This window comes from Cetorhinus maximus, chromosome 12, assembly GCF_964194155.1.
Source record: "Cetorhinus maximus chromosome 12, sCetMax3.hap1.1, whole genome shotgun sequence".
In the NCBI taxonomy this organism is placed as follows: Eukaryota; Metazoa; Chordata; class Chondrichthyes; order Lamniformes; family Cetorhinidae; genus Cetorhinus; species Cetorhinus maximus.
In genome coordinates, this window is record NC_135890.1 from 26,504,936 (window position 1) to 26,523,360 (window position 18,425).

Here is an 18,425-nt window from a genome sequence, read left to right on the forward strand (position 1 = left end):
GCAGCCATCCATCCAGCTGGGCTGCAGCACTGAAGAGACTCAGCACCTAGGAGTGTCTCAGTATGTAGGCGTCATGGGAGCTGCCTGGGTACCTGGCACAGACTTGCAGAATTTGCATCCTATGGTCACACACTATCTGCACGTACATGGAGTGGAATCCCTTCCTGTTGACGAAGGCACCGGGCTCACCCGCTGGTGCCTTGATGGCCACATGTGTGCAGTCGATGGCACCCTGGACGCGGGAGAACCCAGCAATTGCTGCGAAGCCTCTGGCTCGCTCTGCCTGGCTGGCCTTGTCTGAGTGGTAGTGAATGAAAGCCAATGCATGCCTGAACAGAGCATCTGTCACCAGCTTAATACAGCTGTGGACAGCTGATTGGGAGATTCCGCAAAGATCACCCGCCGACTCCTGTAAAGAGCTGGAGGCATAGAAGTTGAGGGTAGCCGTGACCTTCAGCGCCACTGGCATGGGGTGTCCACCCACACAGTCGGAGCTGATTTCAGGACCAATCATCTGACAGATGGAGATCACTGTCTCCCTTGAGAGACGGAGCCTCCTTTGGCACTGCACCTCAGACATATTGAGGTGGCTGCATCGCCGCCTATAAACCCTAGCAGCAGGATAGTGGCGTCTTCTGTGGCCCCTTCCACCTTGGACTTCCTGTTGGCCCTGCGCCCCTTGTGCCTGTGCCTCTCCTCCCAAAGGTGGCTCCCCTGGAGGCTGAATATGGACTCCAGGCCTCCTCCCCATTCTGGCCCTCTTCCTCCTCAGAGGAGAGCACAATCCCCATTCCCAGGTAAGGGAAGGCTGCCTGAAACCTGCAAGCCCCCAAGAATTATGTTTCCTCCAGAGCCCTGACCTGAAGCCTATTATTCCTGTCAAAGCAGCTCTGAAGAGATTTGAAGTTCGCCTGTTCACACAAGCAAGTAGCAGTAAGTTTCTAAATTAAATGACTAACAACTCGCATTTGCGAGCCCACTCACCCCTCTTCTGCCCATGGATGAGGTTTTTAAAAATGTGGCCTATCCGCCTGCCCGTTGCGCCCATGCGACGCTCTGAAAATCACACGGGCTGAGAAAAATCCTTGTGTATTACTGCCTCAAGGGCCTTAAGTGGCCCGTTAATTAATGGCGGGCACGCCTCAGAGCTCATAGCGTGCCCGCGCTCCAAAATATCGTGATGGCACGCGGTGATGTCGGGACGCACGTCCGACATCATCGCGCACCATTTTATGCGTTGGCGTATCAGGCCCTCCCCCGCACGCAGGCATCAAAATTCTGCCCATGGTCTTGTGATGTTTTCTTCTTAGTCTTTCTTTCTTACTGTGATAAATCTTTGCCGAGTTATTAAATATCACCTTAGAAATCTGCCACTGCATCTCTACTGTCCTACCTTTTAACCTAGTTTTCCATTTCACTTTAGCTAGATCTGCTTTCATACCCTTCTAATTACCTGTATTAATTATCAGTTATGGATTAATCCTGTCTCACTGGTCATTACCAGGTCCAGAATAGCCTGCTTCCTGATTGGCTCTAGAATGTACTGCTCTAAGAAATTATCCTGAATACACTCTATGAACTCATTTTTCAGGCTACCTTTGCCAATCTGATTCACCCAATCTACATATAGATTAAAAGTCACCCATGATTATTGTGGTACCTTTCTTACACGCCCCATTTATTTCTTCCTGTATACTCTGTCCTATGTAACTACTGTTAGGGGGCCTATAAACTACTCCCACAAGTGACCTCTTACCTTTCCTATTTCTTATCTCTACCCAAACCGATTCTATACCTTGCTCTTTTGAGCTAAGTTCATCTCTCACTACTGTACTGACATCCTTTTAATTTGTACAACACATTTCACTGTGGCATTTGTTTACTATGTCTAATAACTGTTTTGTTTTCCTAATTTAGAGAAGCTGTCAAAGCAGTAACCAATATTCAGCATTTGGAATACAATGACGAAAATCCACCTCTATGGTTTGGATATGATAATAAAGGGAATGAGCTCATCATCAACAAGGACGAAGATGAAAAGGCAGAAAATGCTTAAGCACTAAATCGCTATGAATGTCAGAAATCCACACACACATATATATAAAATATATACATACACATAGATATACATATAAAGCTTTAAAATATAATTTTAATCATTTATAGACAGTATCTTTAACAATGACTTTTGATTACCTGTGTATCAAAAATAAATTTTACAATGAAAAGTTCAAGCTAGGACTATATTTATTTAAAGATACCAAAATCATCTTATCTAGTGTAGATATAAAGTATCATTATGTTTAAAGCTGTGTCAATAGACAAGTTAGTTTTTAACACTTAAGCTGGTATGTAATTCTTTGTAACTTGCAAAGGTAACAAAATATCATGTTAGTCCTTTAGTTATAATGCAATGAACATTGCAAAAAAATTACTTGCCTATTTTATAATATTCATTACTTTGAAAGTTCAACCAATAATAGTTAAAATGGGGACAGGAATGGTGAAAAATATTGAAATATTTCTGGACAGAGTAACCAACTGACAAGCATTCCATCTAAAATTTAAGGTTGAACGTTTTGGATTTCAAATTGTGACATTTTATTTTAAAATTATATATATGTGCACACATAAGTTAGAAAGTTCAAATTCTGCAACACTGGATTTTATACTATTATGGACATAACTTCTTGAGCTATGAAAGTACTTCTGCCAATGAAACATCCAAAAACAATATCACCACAATACTGTGTTCAAAGTATTGCTTAAATCATTTTGAAAAGGTTTGTTTGTACTACTTTTTGGATGTACACATTTCAAAACATACTGACAAATAAAGGACAAAGTATTCAAAAATAACAGTTTGCTTATGAAATTTTATTGCATGCATACTTCCATTTTTATTCAGCATCTTTCACAACCTCAGTCTCAAAGCCCTTTACAATCACTGATCATATACTCAGTCTCTGTCATAAGTTTTAAAAGAAAGAAACCTTTCTTTTCAGTAGGTACTCTTAGTTCAAGTTTGAGGCAACGCTCTAAAGATGTGGGATTGAAATTGGATCTTGGTTAATGTGTATTTTGTAGCTATGTTATGTAGTACTGTGAATCCTGTAAATTAGGTACACCTAAGGGATCTGCATCTGGTGTCCTTATTTTCAAAATGGTCTGTCATAAATCTCTAGTTCAAGGTTCACAGTGCTGTTTTAGAGGTAAGTGTTAGTTCTGGGAAGATTAAAGTTTAACTGTAGAAAGTGGAATAAATACAACTAAAGCAGTTTGAAGACTATTACACTTAAAAGGTTGGGGCCATGTTAACTTAAGGAGTTAACAGCAAGAAAAGCAAAATCATAAAAGAGCAGGTGGGCTTACTTAGCTGGAGAATTGGAGACAAGGAGTCAACACTGCTTGCAAAAGAATGCAGCCCAGAGAGTTGTTTTGTTTTGGGGGTTAGGGCTACAATTAACTTAAAAACATTCAGTGAGCCTTGGAAGGCTAAGTCAGCAATGAGATGGGTGGACTTAAGAAAGTTCTAGGGTTTCAACTTATCTGTGTTTGCTATGGAATTGAGTGTTCTGGAGCAGGGAAAAAAGCCATATTGAAAAAGTGCTGCTGTTCGCAAGCTCCAGGCAACAGATATGCTGCTGTTAGCTAGCTGTCAGTAATTGGGGCTTAGGAAAAGTCCCAGGAGCTGTTTTATAACTCTGTGCAGTTAGGGCTCAGCAGAAGTCTGGGAGCTGAAAGATGGAAGGAGGTCACTAGCTACATGCTGGGGCTCAGAAGAATCCCTGGGAGCCATTTATAGCTTGGTGTAGCTGGGGAGATTGGAGCTTGGTGAAATCCAGGGGGAGTGCCAGCTATTAAAGAGCTGAAATTGCGCCTGTAAGTGCAGACTTGGAAATCCAGGAGAACAGTGTCTTGGGGAACAAGATTGAAACCCTGGGAGGCGAGCAGTCATTGAGGCAGTCAGAGTTGGAAAAGCTTTGAGGGAATTCAGAGGCTTAATCTTCGAAAGTGAAAAGTTGGGAGCCCCTCGTGAGGGAATCAACATTTTAGCGAGATTGGTTGACTCTGTTTACTGACGGCGGGTGGGTTGGGAGAAATTCATGGGATTTGTCTTGGTCGCATTTGTTATTTATTGTACAGTGTGGTGTGATTGACCACAGTTTGCCTATAAATTCACATGTGCCTCATATTAACTGTGAACGTTAGATTATGAGATAGTGATTGTAAATTGTTTTATCTTTTTTACCTTGTATAGTAGTTTATTTTTGTTTGTTCAAATCCTGTGGAATCTTGTGCCTTTACTCTCTTAGCAAGTGTACTGCATCTCAAACTTTGTCTACTTTAAACAAAACGTTATTGGTCCCTAGCCGGATCATACCAGAAACTCAGGGCTTGGGTCATAGACCATAGCAGGTCATTGTATGCATTGTCAACTGGATGGGGGAGACGGTGGCATAGTGGTAATCCAGAGGCCCAGACAATACTCTGGGGAGATGCGTTCAAGCCCCAGTAATGGCTGTTACTACTTATCCTGACTCTGCAAACAATGATGGTGCCATTATCCCATTCTCCCAACCTTCTCCCTACTTCAGTCTCAGTCTCCTAACTCCTAGTCCCCTTCCCCTTTTTTCTCAGTCAACTTTGCTACCCAAAACCCTGATCTCCATCTCCTCAAGCCCCCATTCTATGTGTGTCTTCCTACCACCGTTTTCAGGGATACTCAGATTTCATACCCTCTCCTGAATGTCACTGCCATCAATTCCTGACTCCTCAGCCCCCTCTGCCTCCGCTCCAAGCGGTCATGGCTCTCCGCAATGGTAGTTGGGTGACATCCAGAGTGGGGGAGGGGGTGTAGACTGCAGAGTGAAATTTAACGCAATGATCACCATGTATATCACCTCCATAGAAAATCTAATGAGCTTCCAGGCCTTTAGACACCCACGTCTCATTTCAGGACAGTACCGGTCAATCTATGTGGGTTGAAAAACCATGACTTTTGTGGAATGGGGTGTGCTTTAACCAGCATCCATAAAAGCAGAGAAACCTCTCTACCCCAGAAAAAAACCATGCAAGCTGCTACTACTCTGCAAGTAAAGGGATCTCCATTCCATAGAAACCATTTTTTCACCTGTTGCTACTTTGCATTTATCTAACTGTGCTTTGAGTTGCAAACAGACTTGGTGCATTGAAGGTCGTCCATAGTTTATAAAAATTTGTGAGTATCCATGGTGAAGGTTCAGCTTTATCGATTACTGTATCGGTTATTTAGGATGGTCACTAAATGCTCTTTTTTTTTTTGCAGGTTTCTTTTTTTTGGGATGTCCCATTTGTACAAGTTTCACTGTAATTCAAATACATTCTTCATACATTTGCTGGTAACCTGTGTTACATGTAGCTTACATAAGAGATCAAACAAGCTTGCAGCAACGTAAATTTTAACAATGAATCAGCAATATGGCAAAAATTGTTGAGTATTTTTGTGATAACATATTTATTAAGAAAGTTACAAAAATTATGGTACAGGTCCAGGATTGTGACTATACAAAAAGGTGACTGTCACCACTGCATTCACGAAATATTATCAGCTTAGCACTTTATGTTTATTCAAAGAAATTAAATGTTACAATATTAAATCACCAAAAACTGGCAAACATTTGATAATCAATCATAGTCAATTGTTTGAACAGTTTATGACATATGGTGATATAATAAACATGATTTAAATCATTTTATTTGCAGTTGAAGTATCATGAGTGCATCTAATGATTATACATAGAAACTTTTGACACATCAATAAGGAGAAAACAAAAATCCACTCGGTGTAAGGACTCATTGTAATGACTTTAGTTTGAGAGATTCAATCCAACTATGGCTTTTAACGTTCAGCATACCACGCACTGCATGAGCCTTGATTAAATGAGTACCTTCTCTTCTGCCATTCAGAAAAGCTAAAATCACATGGGAAAAATGCATCATTTAGTGAAGCATGTAAAACAATACTTTACCACCTCACAAATCACATTTGTCCTGACATTGTTTATTCTTTCTGCAACATTTTTACTTTGCAAACCTCTTCCCACTGTCCCTACGTACAAGGTTGCTGTGTATTGTAGTTGTCATTGTTTTGTTTAAATAATCTATTTTCAATTGTTTAGGTTATTGATTTATTTTAAACCTCTTGTGTTTAAATAAAATTCACAAAATGTAGCCTGTGTATATTTATTTATATAGTTTGCATTCCAGAAATAAAGTTAATTTTGACAGAACAAACTTGAAATATTTCAAACACTAGTTTGGTTATAAACAAATATTTTTATTTTAAAGTAAAATACTGAAAATGCTGGAAACCTGAAATAAAAACAAAGTGCTGGAAATACTCTGCAGGTCTGGCAGCATCTGCGGAGAGAAACAGAGTTAATGATTCAGGTTGATGACCATTCATCAGAAAGGTCACTGACCTGAAACTAACTGCTTTTCTTTCTACAGATGCTGCCTGACCCGCTAAATATTTTTATATGTCTTTCTTGCACTTGGATAATTACTAACACTTTAGAATTTACATATTTTAACATTACTGTCCACATTCAAAGGGATGGAAGTGCCCTCCAAAACTGTCTATGGAAATAACATTTTATTTGCTTTAATGATACCACAATGTTTTGAAAAGAGTCCAATGTCCAATGATCTTCAAGACACTCTAAGCTGGTGTGAAACAAGTTTAAAAGATTAAAAATAGGTTTTCATTTTAAGGGTGGTGATGTGGCACAGCACACTGCTATACAAAAACAGTGGGTTATACATTAGTGCCAGTTGTCCACTAGAGTTTTCTGATTAAAACACAAATATTGTTTACAAATTAAAACTGGAAAAATGGGAATAAATTAAACTTCAAATTACTCACAATTATTGCAGAATCACAGAATCACACAGTGCAGAAGAGGCCCTTTGGCCCATCGAGTCTGCACCGACACATGAGAAACACCTGACCTACCTATCTAATCCCATTTACCAGCACTTGGCCCATAGCCTTGAATGTTATGACATACCAAGTGCTCATATCCAGGTACTTTTTAAAGGATGTGAGGCAACCCGCCTCCACCGCCCTCCCAGGCAGTGCATTCTGGACCGTCACCACCCTCTGGGTAAAAAAGTTTTTCCTCACATCCCCCCTAAACCTCCTGCTCCTTAAACCTATGTCCCGATATAACTTAGGTGAGTATCAGCACAGTTTGGGGAAAAAAGGTTACAGAATCATGATTAATAATGAAACAAAAACAATGAATGGTGGAAAATTGGGTAAGAAAACTTCTACCACTTAATTTTTCAATTATTTTAGCCAACCTGTTGCCAGAGGCAAAAATTTGGGAACCAAAAACAGTATACTGCAGAATCCATTATTTAATGGGGCAGTTTTTCCAACACACTAGTCTTACAAAAGATAGAAGAAAACAATTCAAGCTAAATTAAGGTTTGTTGTATATGGAGAATTTACACCTAACTTTAGATTTATTCCTGTAAAGGTTCACCTTACCATGAATAATTTGGTGATCTTGTTGTGTGCTGCTATCAATGTCCTCCAACTGAATCTCAGGACTGACCTCTACTACGATTCCTGATAGCTGTAACTCAGCTCTTAGAGCTTTGGGCACTTTTAATGTGATAGAACCTGCCAAGATCATGACAACTTTTAGAAAGGATAAAAAAATATATACACTCCACAAAAACATAAGTAAATGCATCTTAAAACTGTCAATAGCCCAGTCCAAGTGAAATATTAGTACAAACAATTTGTATACATGTCTAGCCAAAAAATACTGTCTCACAGGTGAATATACTGGTTTACACCAACAATTGCAGTAACTTCCTTGAAGCAGGAAGTTGCAAAATATACTGTAAGGAAGCTATCATGTCAGAACTGGTTTCAAGCAGCGACTATACATTAAAAGGAGCTGTAAGTTAACTGAAATGTTAATTTTGGGACTTGAAAGAGAAATATTCCATACCCAGTTTCTGATAGGAAAACAAATAAGACATACACCCTTGAGATCGCCTGATGGCTCAAGTTTATCAATCAGGTAGCTGAGCCATACATACCAGATTTAATTTTTGATTTGTGCCATGATAGCAGTGGTAGGACAAATACAATTGGCCTCAGAACCCCAGGGTTGGATAAAAAGAGGTCAGGTTCTAGGAATTTCAGTCTTACTGCAGCTTCTCAAGCAGCGAGTGATTTTAATTCCAGTACAGCGAACACAGAATCAGAATCACAGTGCACAAGAGGTCCTTTGGCCCATCGAGTCTGCACCAACATGTAAGAAACACGACCTACCTACCTAATCCCATTTACCAGCACTTGGCCCATAGCCTTGAATGCCATGACATGCCAAGTGCTCATCCAGGTACTTTTTAAAGGATGTGAGGCAACCCACCTCCACCACCCTCCCAGGCAGTACATTCCAGACTGTCACCACCCTCTGGGTAAAAAAGATTTTCCTCACATCCCCCTAAACCTCCTGCCCCTCACCTTGAACTTATGCTCCCTTGTGACTGACCCTTCAACTAAGGGGAACAGCTGCTCCCTATTCACCCTGTCCATGCCCCTCATTATCTTGTACACCTCGATCAGGTCGCCCCTCAGTCTTCTCTGCTCCAATGAAAACAACCCAAGTCTATCCAATCTCTCTTTATAAATTAAATGTTTCATCCCAGGCAACATCCTGGTGAATCTCCTCTGCACCCCCTCCAGTGCAATCACATCCTTCCTATAATGTGGTGACCAGAACTGCGCACAGTACTCCAGCTGTGGCCTCACTAAGGTTCTATACAACTCCAACATGACCTCCCTACTTTTGTAATCTATGCCTTGATTGATAAAGGCAAGTGTCCCATATGCCTTTTTCACCACTCCACTAAGGTGCCCCTCTGCCTTCAGAGATCTACGGGCACACATGCCAAGGTCCCTTTGTTCCTCAGAACTTCCTAGTGCCATGCTATTCATTGAATACTTCCTTGTCAAATTACTCCTTCCAAAGTGTATCACCACACACTTTTCAGGGTTAAATTCCATCTGCCACTTATCTGCCCATTTGACCATCCTGTCTATATCTTCCTGTAGCCCAAGGCATTCAGCCTCACTGTTAACCATTCAGCCAATCTTTGTGTCATCAGCAAACTTACTAATCCTACCCCCCACATAGTTATCTATGACGTTTATATAAATGACAAATAATAAGGGACCCAGCACAGATCCCTGTGGTACGCCACTGGACACTGTCTTCCAGTCACTAAAGCAGCCTTCTGTCTTCACCCTCTGCCTCCTACAACTAAGCCAATTTTGAATCCACCTTATCAAATTACCCTGTATCCCATGTGCATTTGCCTTCTTTATAAGTCTCCCACGTGGGACCTTGTCAAAGGCTTTGCTGAAATCCATATAAACTACATCAACTGCACTACCCTCATCTACACACCTGGTCACCTCCTCAAAAAATTCAATCAAATTTGTTAGGCATGACCTCCCTCTGACAAAGCCATGCTGACTATCCCTGATCAAACCTTGCCTCTCCAAATGGAGATAGATACTCTCCTTAAGAACTTTCTTCAATAGTTGCCCTACCACTGATGTGAGACTCACTGGCCTGTAGTTCCCTGGCTTATCTCTTATCACTTCTTAAATAGCAGAACCACATTAGCTGTTCTCCAGTCCTCTAGCTCCTCCTCCGTGGCCAGAGGGGAATTAAAAATTTGTGTCAGAGCCCCTGCGATCTCTTCCCTTGCCTCCCTCAGCAGTCTGGGACACAAATCATCTGGACCTGGAGATTTGTCCACTTTCATGCCTGCAAACAGCTCCAATACCTTGTCACTCCCTACATCAATTTGCTTAAGAACCTCGCAGCCTCTCTCCCCGTGTTCGATACCTTCATCCTCATTCTCTTGGGTAAAGACGGATGTGAAGTATTCTTTCAACACTCTAGCGATGTCATCTGGCTCCACCCTTAGATTGCCCCCTTGGTCCCTAATGGGCCCTACTCTTTCCCTGGTTATCGTCTTCCCATTGATATACTTATAGAATATCTTGCGATTTTCTCTACTTTTACCAGCCAGAGCTTTCTCATATCCTCTCTTTGCTCTCCTAATTGCTTTCTTAAGCTCCATCCTGCACTTTCTGTACTCCAATAATGCCTCTGCTGATTTGCTTCCCTTGTACCTGCTAAAAGCCTCTCTTTTCCTTCTCATCGTAACCTGAATATGTCTGGTCATCCATGGTTTTCTGAACTTGTTACTCCTTCCTATCACCCTAGAGGGAACATGTTGAGCCTCTACCCTCCCCATTTCTTTTTGAACATCCCCCACTGCTCCTCTGTAGATTTCCCCACAAGTAACTGTTCCCAGTCTACCTTGGCCAGATTTTTGCCTTATTTTACTAAAATCCACTCTCCCCCAATCCAAAACATTTTTTTGCAACTTGTCGATTTCTTTGTCCATAACAAACTTAAACTGTACCATGTTGTGATCACTATCGCTAAAATGCTCCCCCCACAACCATCTCAGCCACCTGTCCGGCTTCATTCCCCAGAATTAGGTCCAGCACTGCGCCATCCCTTGTTGGACCCTGTACATATCGACCTAAAAAGTTCTCCTGTACACATTTCAAGAAATCCACTCCATCCAAGCCCTTAACACTATGTCTATCCCAATTAATGTTGGGAAAGTTGAAATCACCTAATATAATTACCCTAGTGTTATTGTTTTCACGCACCTCCACAAATTGTGCACATATTTGCTCCTCAATTTCCTGCTGACTATCTGGGGGCTCTATAATAAACAGCTAACAATGTGGCTGCCCCTGTTTTATTCCTAAGCTCTACCCACAAAGCTTCATTCGATGCCCCCTCCAAGATATTATCTCTCCTTACTGCAGTAACTGATTCTTTAACTAATAATGCAACGCCTCTTTTACCCCCTCCCCTATCTCGCCTGAAGATTCTATATCCTGGAATGTTGAGCTGCCAATCCTGTCCTTCCCTCAACCACGTCTCAGTGATTTAAATATCATTTTGTTGACATTATGGTGCCCACTGAAAGCAAACAGCTGGTTGGATTAATCATGCAGCAAGCTCTCAATCCAAAATCATGCTGCCACATCTACAATGCAACTTGTAAAGCATGCTTCCACCATTTAACCCTCCCAAACATCTAAAAAAGTACCTACAACTAGGTGGTTACCAAGGGTATATGTTTTGTGTCACTTGCAAAATTGTGGCATGTTTTCTCACCAATTCACTCACAAAACTGTTTCTTTACTTCCTGCTCAGCATTTCACAACATGTAGAATGTAGTCTTCTCTGTGGTGTTCTTGTATCACCTCCTTCTGCTCAAAGGGTCTCTTCATTCTCTTTTCAAATGAAACGCCTGCTTGAGCAGATTCTTATCCAGCCTATGACACCTCATCCACAAGGAGGAAGAGACCCTTCAAATTATTTGGGTGAAGGAAGCCCATTGAGGAATGGGCAAGTGATATTTTGGCAAGTTCATATCAATTCAGCAAAATAAACATTCAATTCTACATTGTACTCTTGGTAGCACTGAACATTCCATAAATGACTCAAGCAGTCATATCTGGCCCTCTGCTGCCAGGCACTGCAGTGTCTACACACACCACTGGAAGAAAATTCTTCTCTTCCGGTAAGTAGTCTCCTAAACTTCAGGGATGATCAGGAAAAGGACCAATTAAGACTTCAGCCCCTACCAGCACCAGCCCAAATAGATCCAGTTCAGGGAGGGAAAAAGAGAGTCATCAGAGGGGATGGTAGTGTAGTGGTATCGTCACTGGATTAGTAATCCAGAGACCCAGGATAACGCCCTGGGGGCCCAGGTTTGAATCTCACCATGGTAGTGATGAATTCTGGAATTCAAAGTCTGATGATGATGACCATGAAACCATTGTTGTAAAAACCACCACTTGCAAGAAGCACAGAGTGGCAAGGGCACAGAGTATACTCTGGATGGGGGACTTCAATGTCCATCACCAAGAGTGGCTCAGTAGCACCACTACTGAGCTGGCCGAGTCCTAAAGGACAATAGCTGCTAGACTGGGTCTGCGGCAGGTGGTGAGGGAACCAGCAAGAGGGAAAAACATACTTGCCCTCATCCTCACCAACCTGCCTGCCGCAAATGCATTTGTGCATGACAGTATCCGTAGGAGTGACCAGCACGCAGTCCCTATAGAGACAAAGTCCTGTCTTCATATTGAGGATATTCTCCATCATGTTGTGTGACATTACCACTGTAGATTTCGAACAGATCTAGCAACTCAAGACTGGGCAACCATGAGGCGCTGTGGGTCATCAGCAGCAGCAAAATTGTACTCAACCACAATATATAACCTCATGGACCAGCATAGCCACCACTCTATCTTTACCATCAAGCCAGGGGATCAACCCATGTTCAATGACGAGTGCCAGAAGCAGCATCAGGCATGCCTAAAAATGAGGTGTTAACGTGATGAAGCTACAACACAGGACTATTTGCGTGCCAAACAGCATAAGCAGCAAGTGATAGGCAGAGCTAAGCAATTCCACAACCAACAGATCAGATCCAAACTCTGCAGGCCTGCCACATCCAGTCATGAATGGTGGTGGATGAATAAACAACTCACTGGGGGAGGAGGCTCCACAAAAATCACCATCCTCAATGATGGGAGAGCCCAGCACATCAGTGCAAAAGATTTGGCTGAAGCATTTGCAACAATCTTCAATCAGAAGTGCCAAGTGGATGATACCGCTCAGCCTCCTCCGCAGGTCCCCAGCATCAGGTGCCAGTCTTCAGCCGATTCGATTCACTCCACGTGATATCAAGAAATGGCTGAAGGCACTGGATACCGCAAAAGCAATGGGCCCTGACAATATTCTGGCAAAAGCACCAAAAACTTGTGTTCCAGAACTTGCCACGGCGCCAGCCAAAATGTTCCAGTATAGCTACAACACTGGCATCCAGCCGGCAATGTGGAAAATTGCCTAGACATGTCCAGTACACAAAAAGCATGACAAATCCAACCCACCCAATTACCAACCCGTCAGCCTGCTTTTGATCATCAGCAAAGTGGAGGAAGGGGTTATCAATAGTGCTATCATGCATTACTTGCTTAGCAATAACCTGCTCATTGATGTTCCATTTGGGTTCCGCCCAGGTCACTCAGCTCCTGACCACATTACAGCCTTGGTTCAAACATGGACAAAGAGTTGAACTCCAGAGGTGAGATGAGAGTGATTGCCCTTGACATCAAGGCAGCATTTGACTGTGTGTGGCATCAAGAAGCCTTAGCAAAACTGGAGTCAATGGGAATCAGGGGAAAACCCTCCGCTGATGGGAGTCATACCTAGCACAAAGGATGATGGTTGTGGTTGCTGGAGGTCAATCATCTCAGTTTCAGGGCATCACTGCAGGAGTTCCTCAGCGTAGTGTCCTAGACCTAACCATCTTCAGCTGCTTCATCAATGACCTTCCTTCCATCATAAGGTCAGAAGTGGGGATGTTCGCTGATGACTGCACAATGTTCAGCACCATTCGCAATTCCACAGATACTGAAGAAGTTCATGTCCAAACGCAGCAAGGCCTGGACAATGTCCGAGATTGGGCTGACAGGTGGCAAGTAACATTTGCGCCACATAAGTGTCAGGCAATGGCCATCTCCAACAAGAGAGAATCTAACTATCACCCATGACATTCAACGGCATTACCATCACTGCATCCTCCACTATCAACATTCTGGTTTCAACACTCTTACCATTGACTAGAAACTGAACTGGACTAGCCATATAAATACTATGGTACAAGAGCAGGCCAGAAGCTAGGAATCCTGTGGTGAGTAACTTACCTCCTGACTCCCCCAAAGCCTGTCCAACATTTACAAGGTGGAAGTCAGGAGTATGATGGAATATTCCCCACTTGCCTGAATGAGTGCAGCTCCAACAACATTCAAGAAGCTGAACACTATCTAGGACAACGCAGCCTGCTTGATTGCCACCCCATCCACAAACATTCACTTCTTCCATCACCAACGCACAATGACAGCAGTGTGTATCAACTACAAGATGCACTGCAGGAACTCCCCAGGTCTCCTTATACAGCACCTTCCAAACCCACGACCACTACCATCTAGAAGAACAAGGGCAGGAAACAGATGGGGACACCACCGCATGGAAGTTCCCCTCCAAGCCACTCACCATCCTGACTTGCAAATATATTGCGTTCCTCCACTGTCACTGGGTTAAAATTCTGGGACTCCCTTCCTAACAGCACTGTGATTGTACCTATACCACATGGACTGCAGCAGTTCAAGAAGGCAGCTCACCATCACCTTCCAAATGGCAATCAGGGATGGGCAATAAATGTTGGCCTAGCCAGCGACGCTCACATCCCATGAACGAACTTTTAAAAAGAGGCTGACCATTAGTGAGATGGAGAAGTCGAAGTAGCAGCAGTTAATCAGCAACCAGTGGAAAGAGGGGCAGGAGTCAGACAGGCAATTGTTTGTGTTTCCACCTGGTTAACTTCCCTCTGGGGAAGGAAGGGGAGATGGAATATTGGTCTATTAGACGTCTGCTCCCTCCATGCTAAGGGAACATGTCTGGGAGAGTTACATGGCTACCTCAGGAATTCCATATTTGTATAGCCTTTACAGACCAATCATCAATTAAAAGTATGGATTCTGCTGAAGTCCCAGGAAAATCTCCAAAGGCAGCAAGATAAAGGTAATTGATCCCAGAAAAGATCAATGGCGTTTATTAGGTGGCATTTAGCTTCTTTTGTCCTTCGAAGGCTAATTCCCCCCCTGACAAAATGCCATTTTGCTACTCTGACTTACACCAGTTGTTACAAATGTGCACTTTTGCTACTCATCACTCATCCCAGAACCTTAATGATCCCGCAACAGCATTTTGTGCAAAGTTTCATTGTACAGGTCACCAGAGCTTTTGTTCCACCACACATCTATTGGTGAAGCAGGCCTTCAGAAATTCAAAGCCCAAGTAACAAAGGTCAGTCATAATAGTCTTGAATAACAGGCTTTTGGAGTGAACAGTTTTGATGCCTTCCAGCATTTTGTATGTGCACTCAGTGAATTAGATGCTGCATGGAGAAGAACACAGAAAACTGACTTTGGGTTCATTATAATGAATTAAGATAATTTGGAGCCATGAAGGAGGCCAGCACATGCTAGAAACTGCCAAAATGTTTTTTCCCATGAAATCAGGGGTTCAGTGCCAAGTGCAGAGAGGCCCGCCTGCATGCCTGATTCACAAACCTAGCTCTCTACCATCGCATGCCATACTTCCAAGCACAACATTGGAGAACTGGCTCTTGGGTTCATTCTGTTTACATAAACCCATGCTATATATGTTGAACATTCATAAAGCTTCATTGTAACTACCTATTAATCCCAGCCAGAAATGTATATTTAGGAGATTTAAAAAAAAACTAATTCCATTCTTTTATACCCCATCAGAAAAAAAATTGACCAAGGTTTCCTGCTAGCTTTAAAGTCTGTCGGGAATTAGAGCCCAATTGCACTCTTTAAGTCTAAGGGTCTAAGATTAGACCTTAACCTCTTCAAAAATAACAGGGCTTCCAACAATGCATGTCTGTCTAATACATTCCTTTCTGCTATAACAACACTCAGTTGCTGTAAGGTCCTGCACAGAGACCAGGCTGCAGAGGCTCAGTAATGGGTAATCAAACATACTGTTCAATTTAACACCGACATGACTAAATGGTAAGAAAATGAAAGGTTCCAAGCAGCCTCGCAATGATGAATATCAGTGAGGAGTTAAATTATAGGATGTTTTGTCTAGCATATAATTGATAGCAGAAAATTAACTAGATTATTCTTGAATCCCTTTAAAAAGGAGGCTCACTTACTAAAACTGGAATATATATCACAGAATCTTTCAGGACAGTGAAACACCACGTGGCCCAAGCAAGTAATTTTCCTCACATGAGCCATCTAACCCAATTCTACACTCCTGCTTTTAAAATTCCACTTTCCCAAGCAACTAATTTTAAAAATGCATAGATTCTGCTTCAACAATTTGCAGCAAATATTCCACATTTTAACCATTTTGTGGTAAAGAATTTTTCAATCCTCCTCTATTTTTTTTCTTTGATGCTTTTAAATTTATGCCCTCTCGTTACTATTTCGCTGGCTTAAGGATGCAAATTTGGAAGGGTTCCATCAAATACCCGTTAACCTTCTCAGTGTTAGTGAAAAAATCTGTAACTTCTCAAGTCTCTTTTCATAACCTCATCAATTAATTGCAGCTAACTTCTGGAACTAACACCAACTGTTTAAAGATTTATTTGAGTTAACAAGCATGAATTTCAGACGTTACATGGATAATACAAGCCGTATGATGAAACTTGCTGATTTGGTGTTTGAATTGCAGCCAGGCACCTATGAACATATGCTGCCAGTCTGCAATGTGGGTCTTGGCACGTGATAAAAATTAACACACTTCTCTGTAGTCTCTCCTCACTATGTAATGCTGACAGGATAGGATCTTTCTAGATCAGGACAGACAATTGTCAGAAAAATCTTCATCTTTACCATTAGCTTTCCCATCTTCCACCAAGTTTGGACAGTAGAGGAAACCATGTAAGAGGTCCATTTAAAATGTGAGAATCACAGGTTTTTCACTTGGGGAAATTCCTCTTGTTGAGAATTTAGCATAGATGCAAAACACTATGGTCACTTTTTGGTACTGTAAGATCAGATTATTCATTTGTTTTAACCAAAAGGAAAATGTCACAGTTTTTGTATTGTACACAGATTCTAGATGTATATCCACAAGGACATGTACTGGGGTCACACATTAGGATGCAGTGCTTAAACTCTGCTGTACATTTGATTGGTAGCGTAATGTATCACGAGCCAAATGTGCCCACGTAATCAACCTTAACTTCAATGTGTGACAGAAATAAATGTAAATTTTAACAATAAGGTCACATTTTGTTTCAATGATACCCACAATGGGGCCCCAACACACACTATTTCCTTGCCACCGACTCCATTCCTCTCCCTGGCAACTGTTTGAGGCTGAACCAACTGTTCACAGCGTTGTTGCCATATTGGACCCCGAAGTGAGCTTCCAACCACATATCCACGCCATCACCCAAGACCACTTATTACCAAATCTGTAACATTGTCACATTCTGCCCTCCCTCAGCTCATCTGTTGCTGAACCCTCAACCTTGTCTCCGTTACCTCTAGACCTGACTATTCCAATGCACTTCTCCCACTCCTTCCGGGAGGCCGCCCTCCCACATTCTATCCTCACTTGCACATGTCCTAACTCACACCAATTCCCGTTCATCTATCATCCCTGTGATTATTGGCCTGCATTAACTTCCGGTTAAACAACGCTTTGTTTGATTTTAAAATTCTCGTTCTTTTTTTAAGTCCCTCCATGGCCTGCCCCTCCCTATATTTGTCACTGCCTCAGCCCACAACATGCAAGATACCTGCGCTCCTCTAATTATGTCTTCTTGAGAATCCCCAATTTTAATTGCTCCATCACTGGCAGCCGAGCTTTCAGCTGCCAAGGTCCTAAGCTCTGGAATTCCCTCCCAAAACCGCTCCATATCTCTTCTTCCTGCTTTAAGATGTTCCTTAAAATCTACCTCTTTGACCAAATTTAAATCATCTGCCATGATATCTGTGTCAAATTTTGTTTTATAATCTTCCTTTGAAGCACCTTGGAATATTTTATTGTGTTAAAAGGTACTACATAAATGTCAGTTGTTGTTGCATTGGAGGGAACTATCCTGATGGTTAATTGACCCAAAACAAGTGTTACCAAACACCTGTACTCTTAGTCCTCTGTCCATCACAGCTTACCTGGAATAGCCTGGAACATCAAAAATCTCAAATCAAAACTTTAGTTATTTGACTGGATAGTTTCGCCACAGGGTTTCCAGGCGTACCCTCCGGGACAGGGTGAGGAATTTGGCAATCCGGGAGAGCCTTGGAGTAGAGTCACTGCTCCTCCGGATCAATAGGGGTCAGCTGAGGTGGTTCGGGCACCTGATAAAGGATGCCACCTGGTAGGCTCCCGCTAGAGCTGTACCAGGCACAGCCCACAGGGCTGAGACCTCGAGGCCAGCCCAGGACACGCTAAAGGGCTTACATCTCTTGGCTGGCCTGGGAACACCTGGGAATCCCCCAGGAGGAACTGGAATGTGTGCCCAAGGAAAGGGAAGTCTGGTCGGCCCTGCTCAAACTTACTGCCACCGCGTCCCTTAGCAGGAAAAGAGGTGTGAAAATGGATGGATGGATGTATGGAGTTCAAATTCAACCTGCAAGTTCCCCATTAGGTTACTCAGTTAAAAGGTGCAGTTGTGACTTCTTTGTTGCATCTTGTTAT

General features: G+C 42.4%; 1 protein-coding gene across 8 annotated transcripts in view; it reads right to left on the reverse strand.

Moving 5' to 3' along the window:
• Positions 1–2,862: 2,862 nt before the first annotated feature.
• Positions 2,863–18,425, reverse strand: part of fam185a (family with sequence similarity 185 member A) — an 85,509-nt gene continuing 69,946 nt past the window's right edge. For 4 of the 8 annotated variants that reach the window (XM_078553265.1, XM_078553270.1, XM_078553267.1 and 1 more), the window contains 2 exons: positions 7,538–7,672; positions 2,863–5,954 (listed from right to left, as the gene is read on the reverse strand). In XM_078553265.1, the coding sequence (XP_078409391.1) occupies positions 5,836–5,954; positions 7,538–7,672 (254 nt within the window). In that variant the 3' untranslated portion in view covers positions 2,863–5,835. Of the gene's footprint in view, positions 5,955–7,537; positions 7,691–18,425 lie in introns of all 8 variants that reach the window. The other 4 variants (XM_078553268.1, XM_078553266.1, XM_078553264.1 and 1 more) reach the window with 2 other exon arrangements.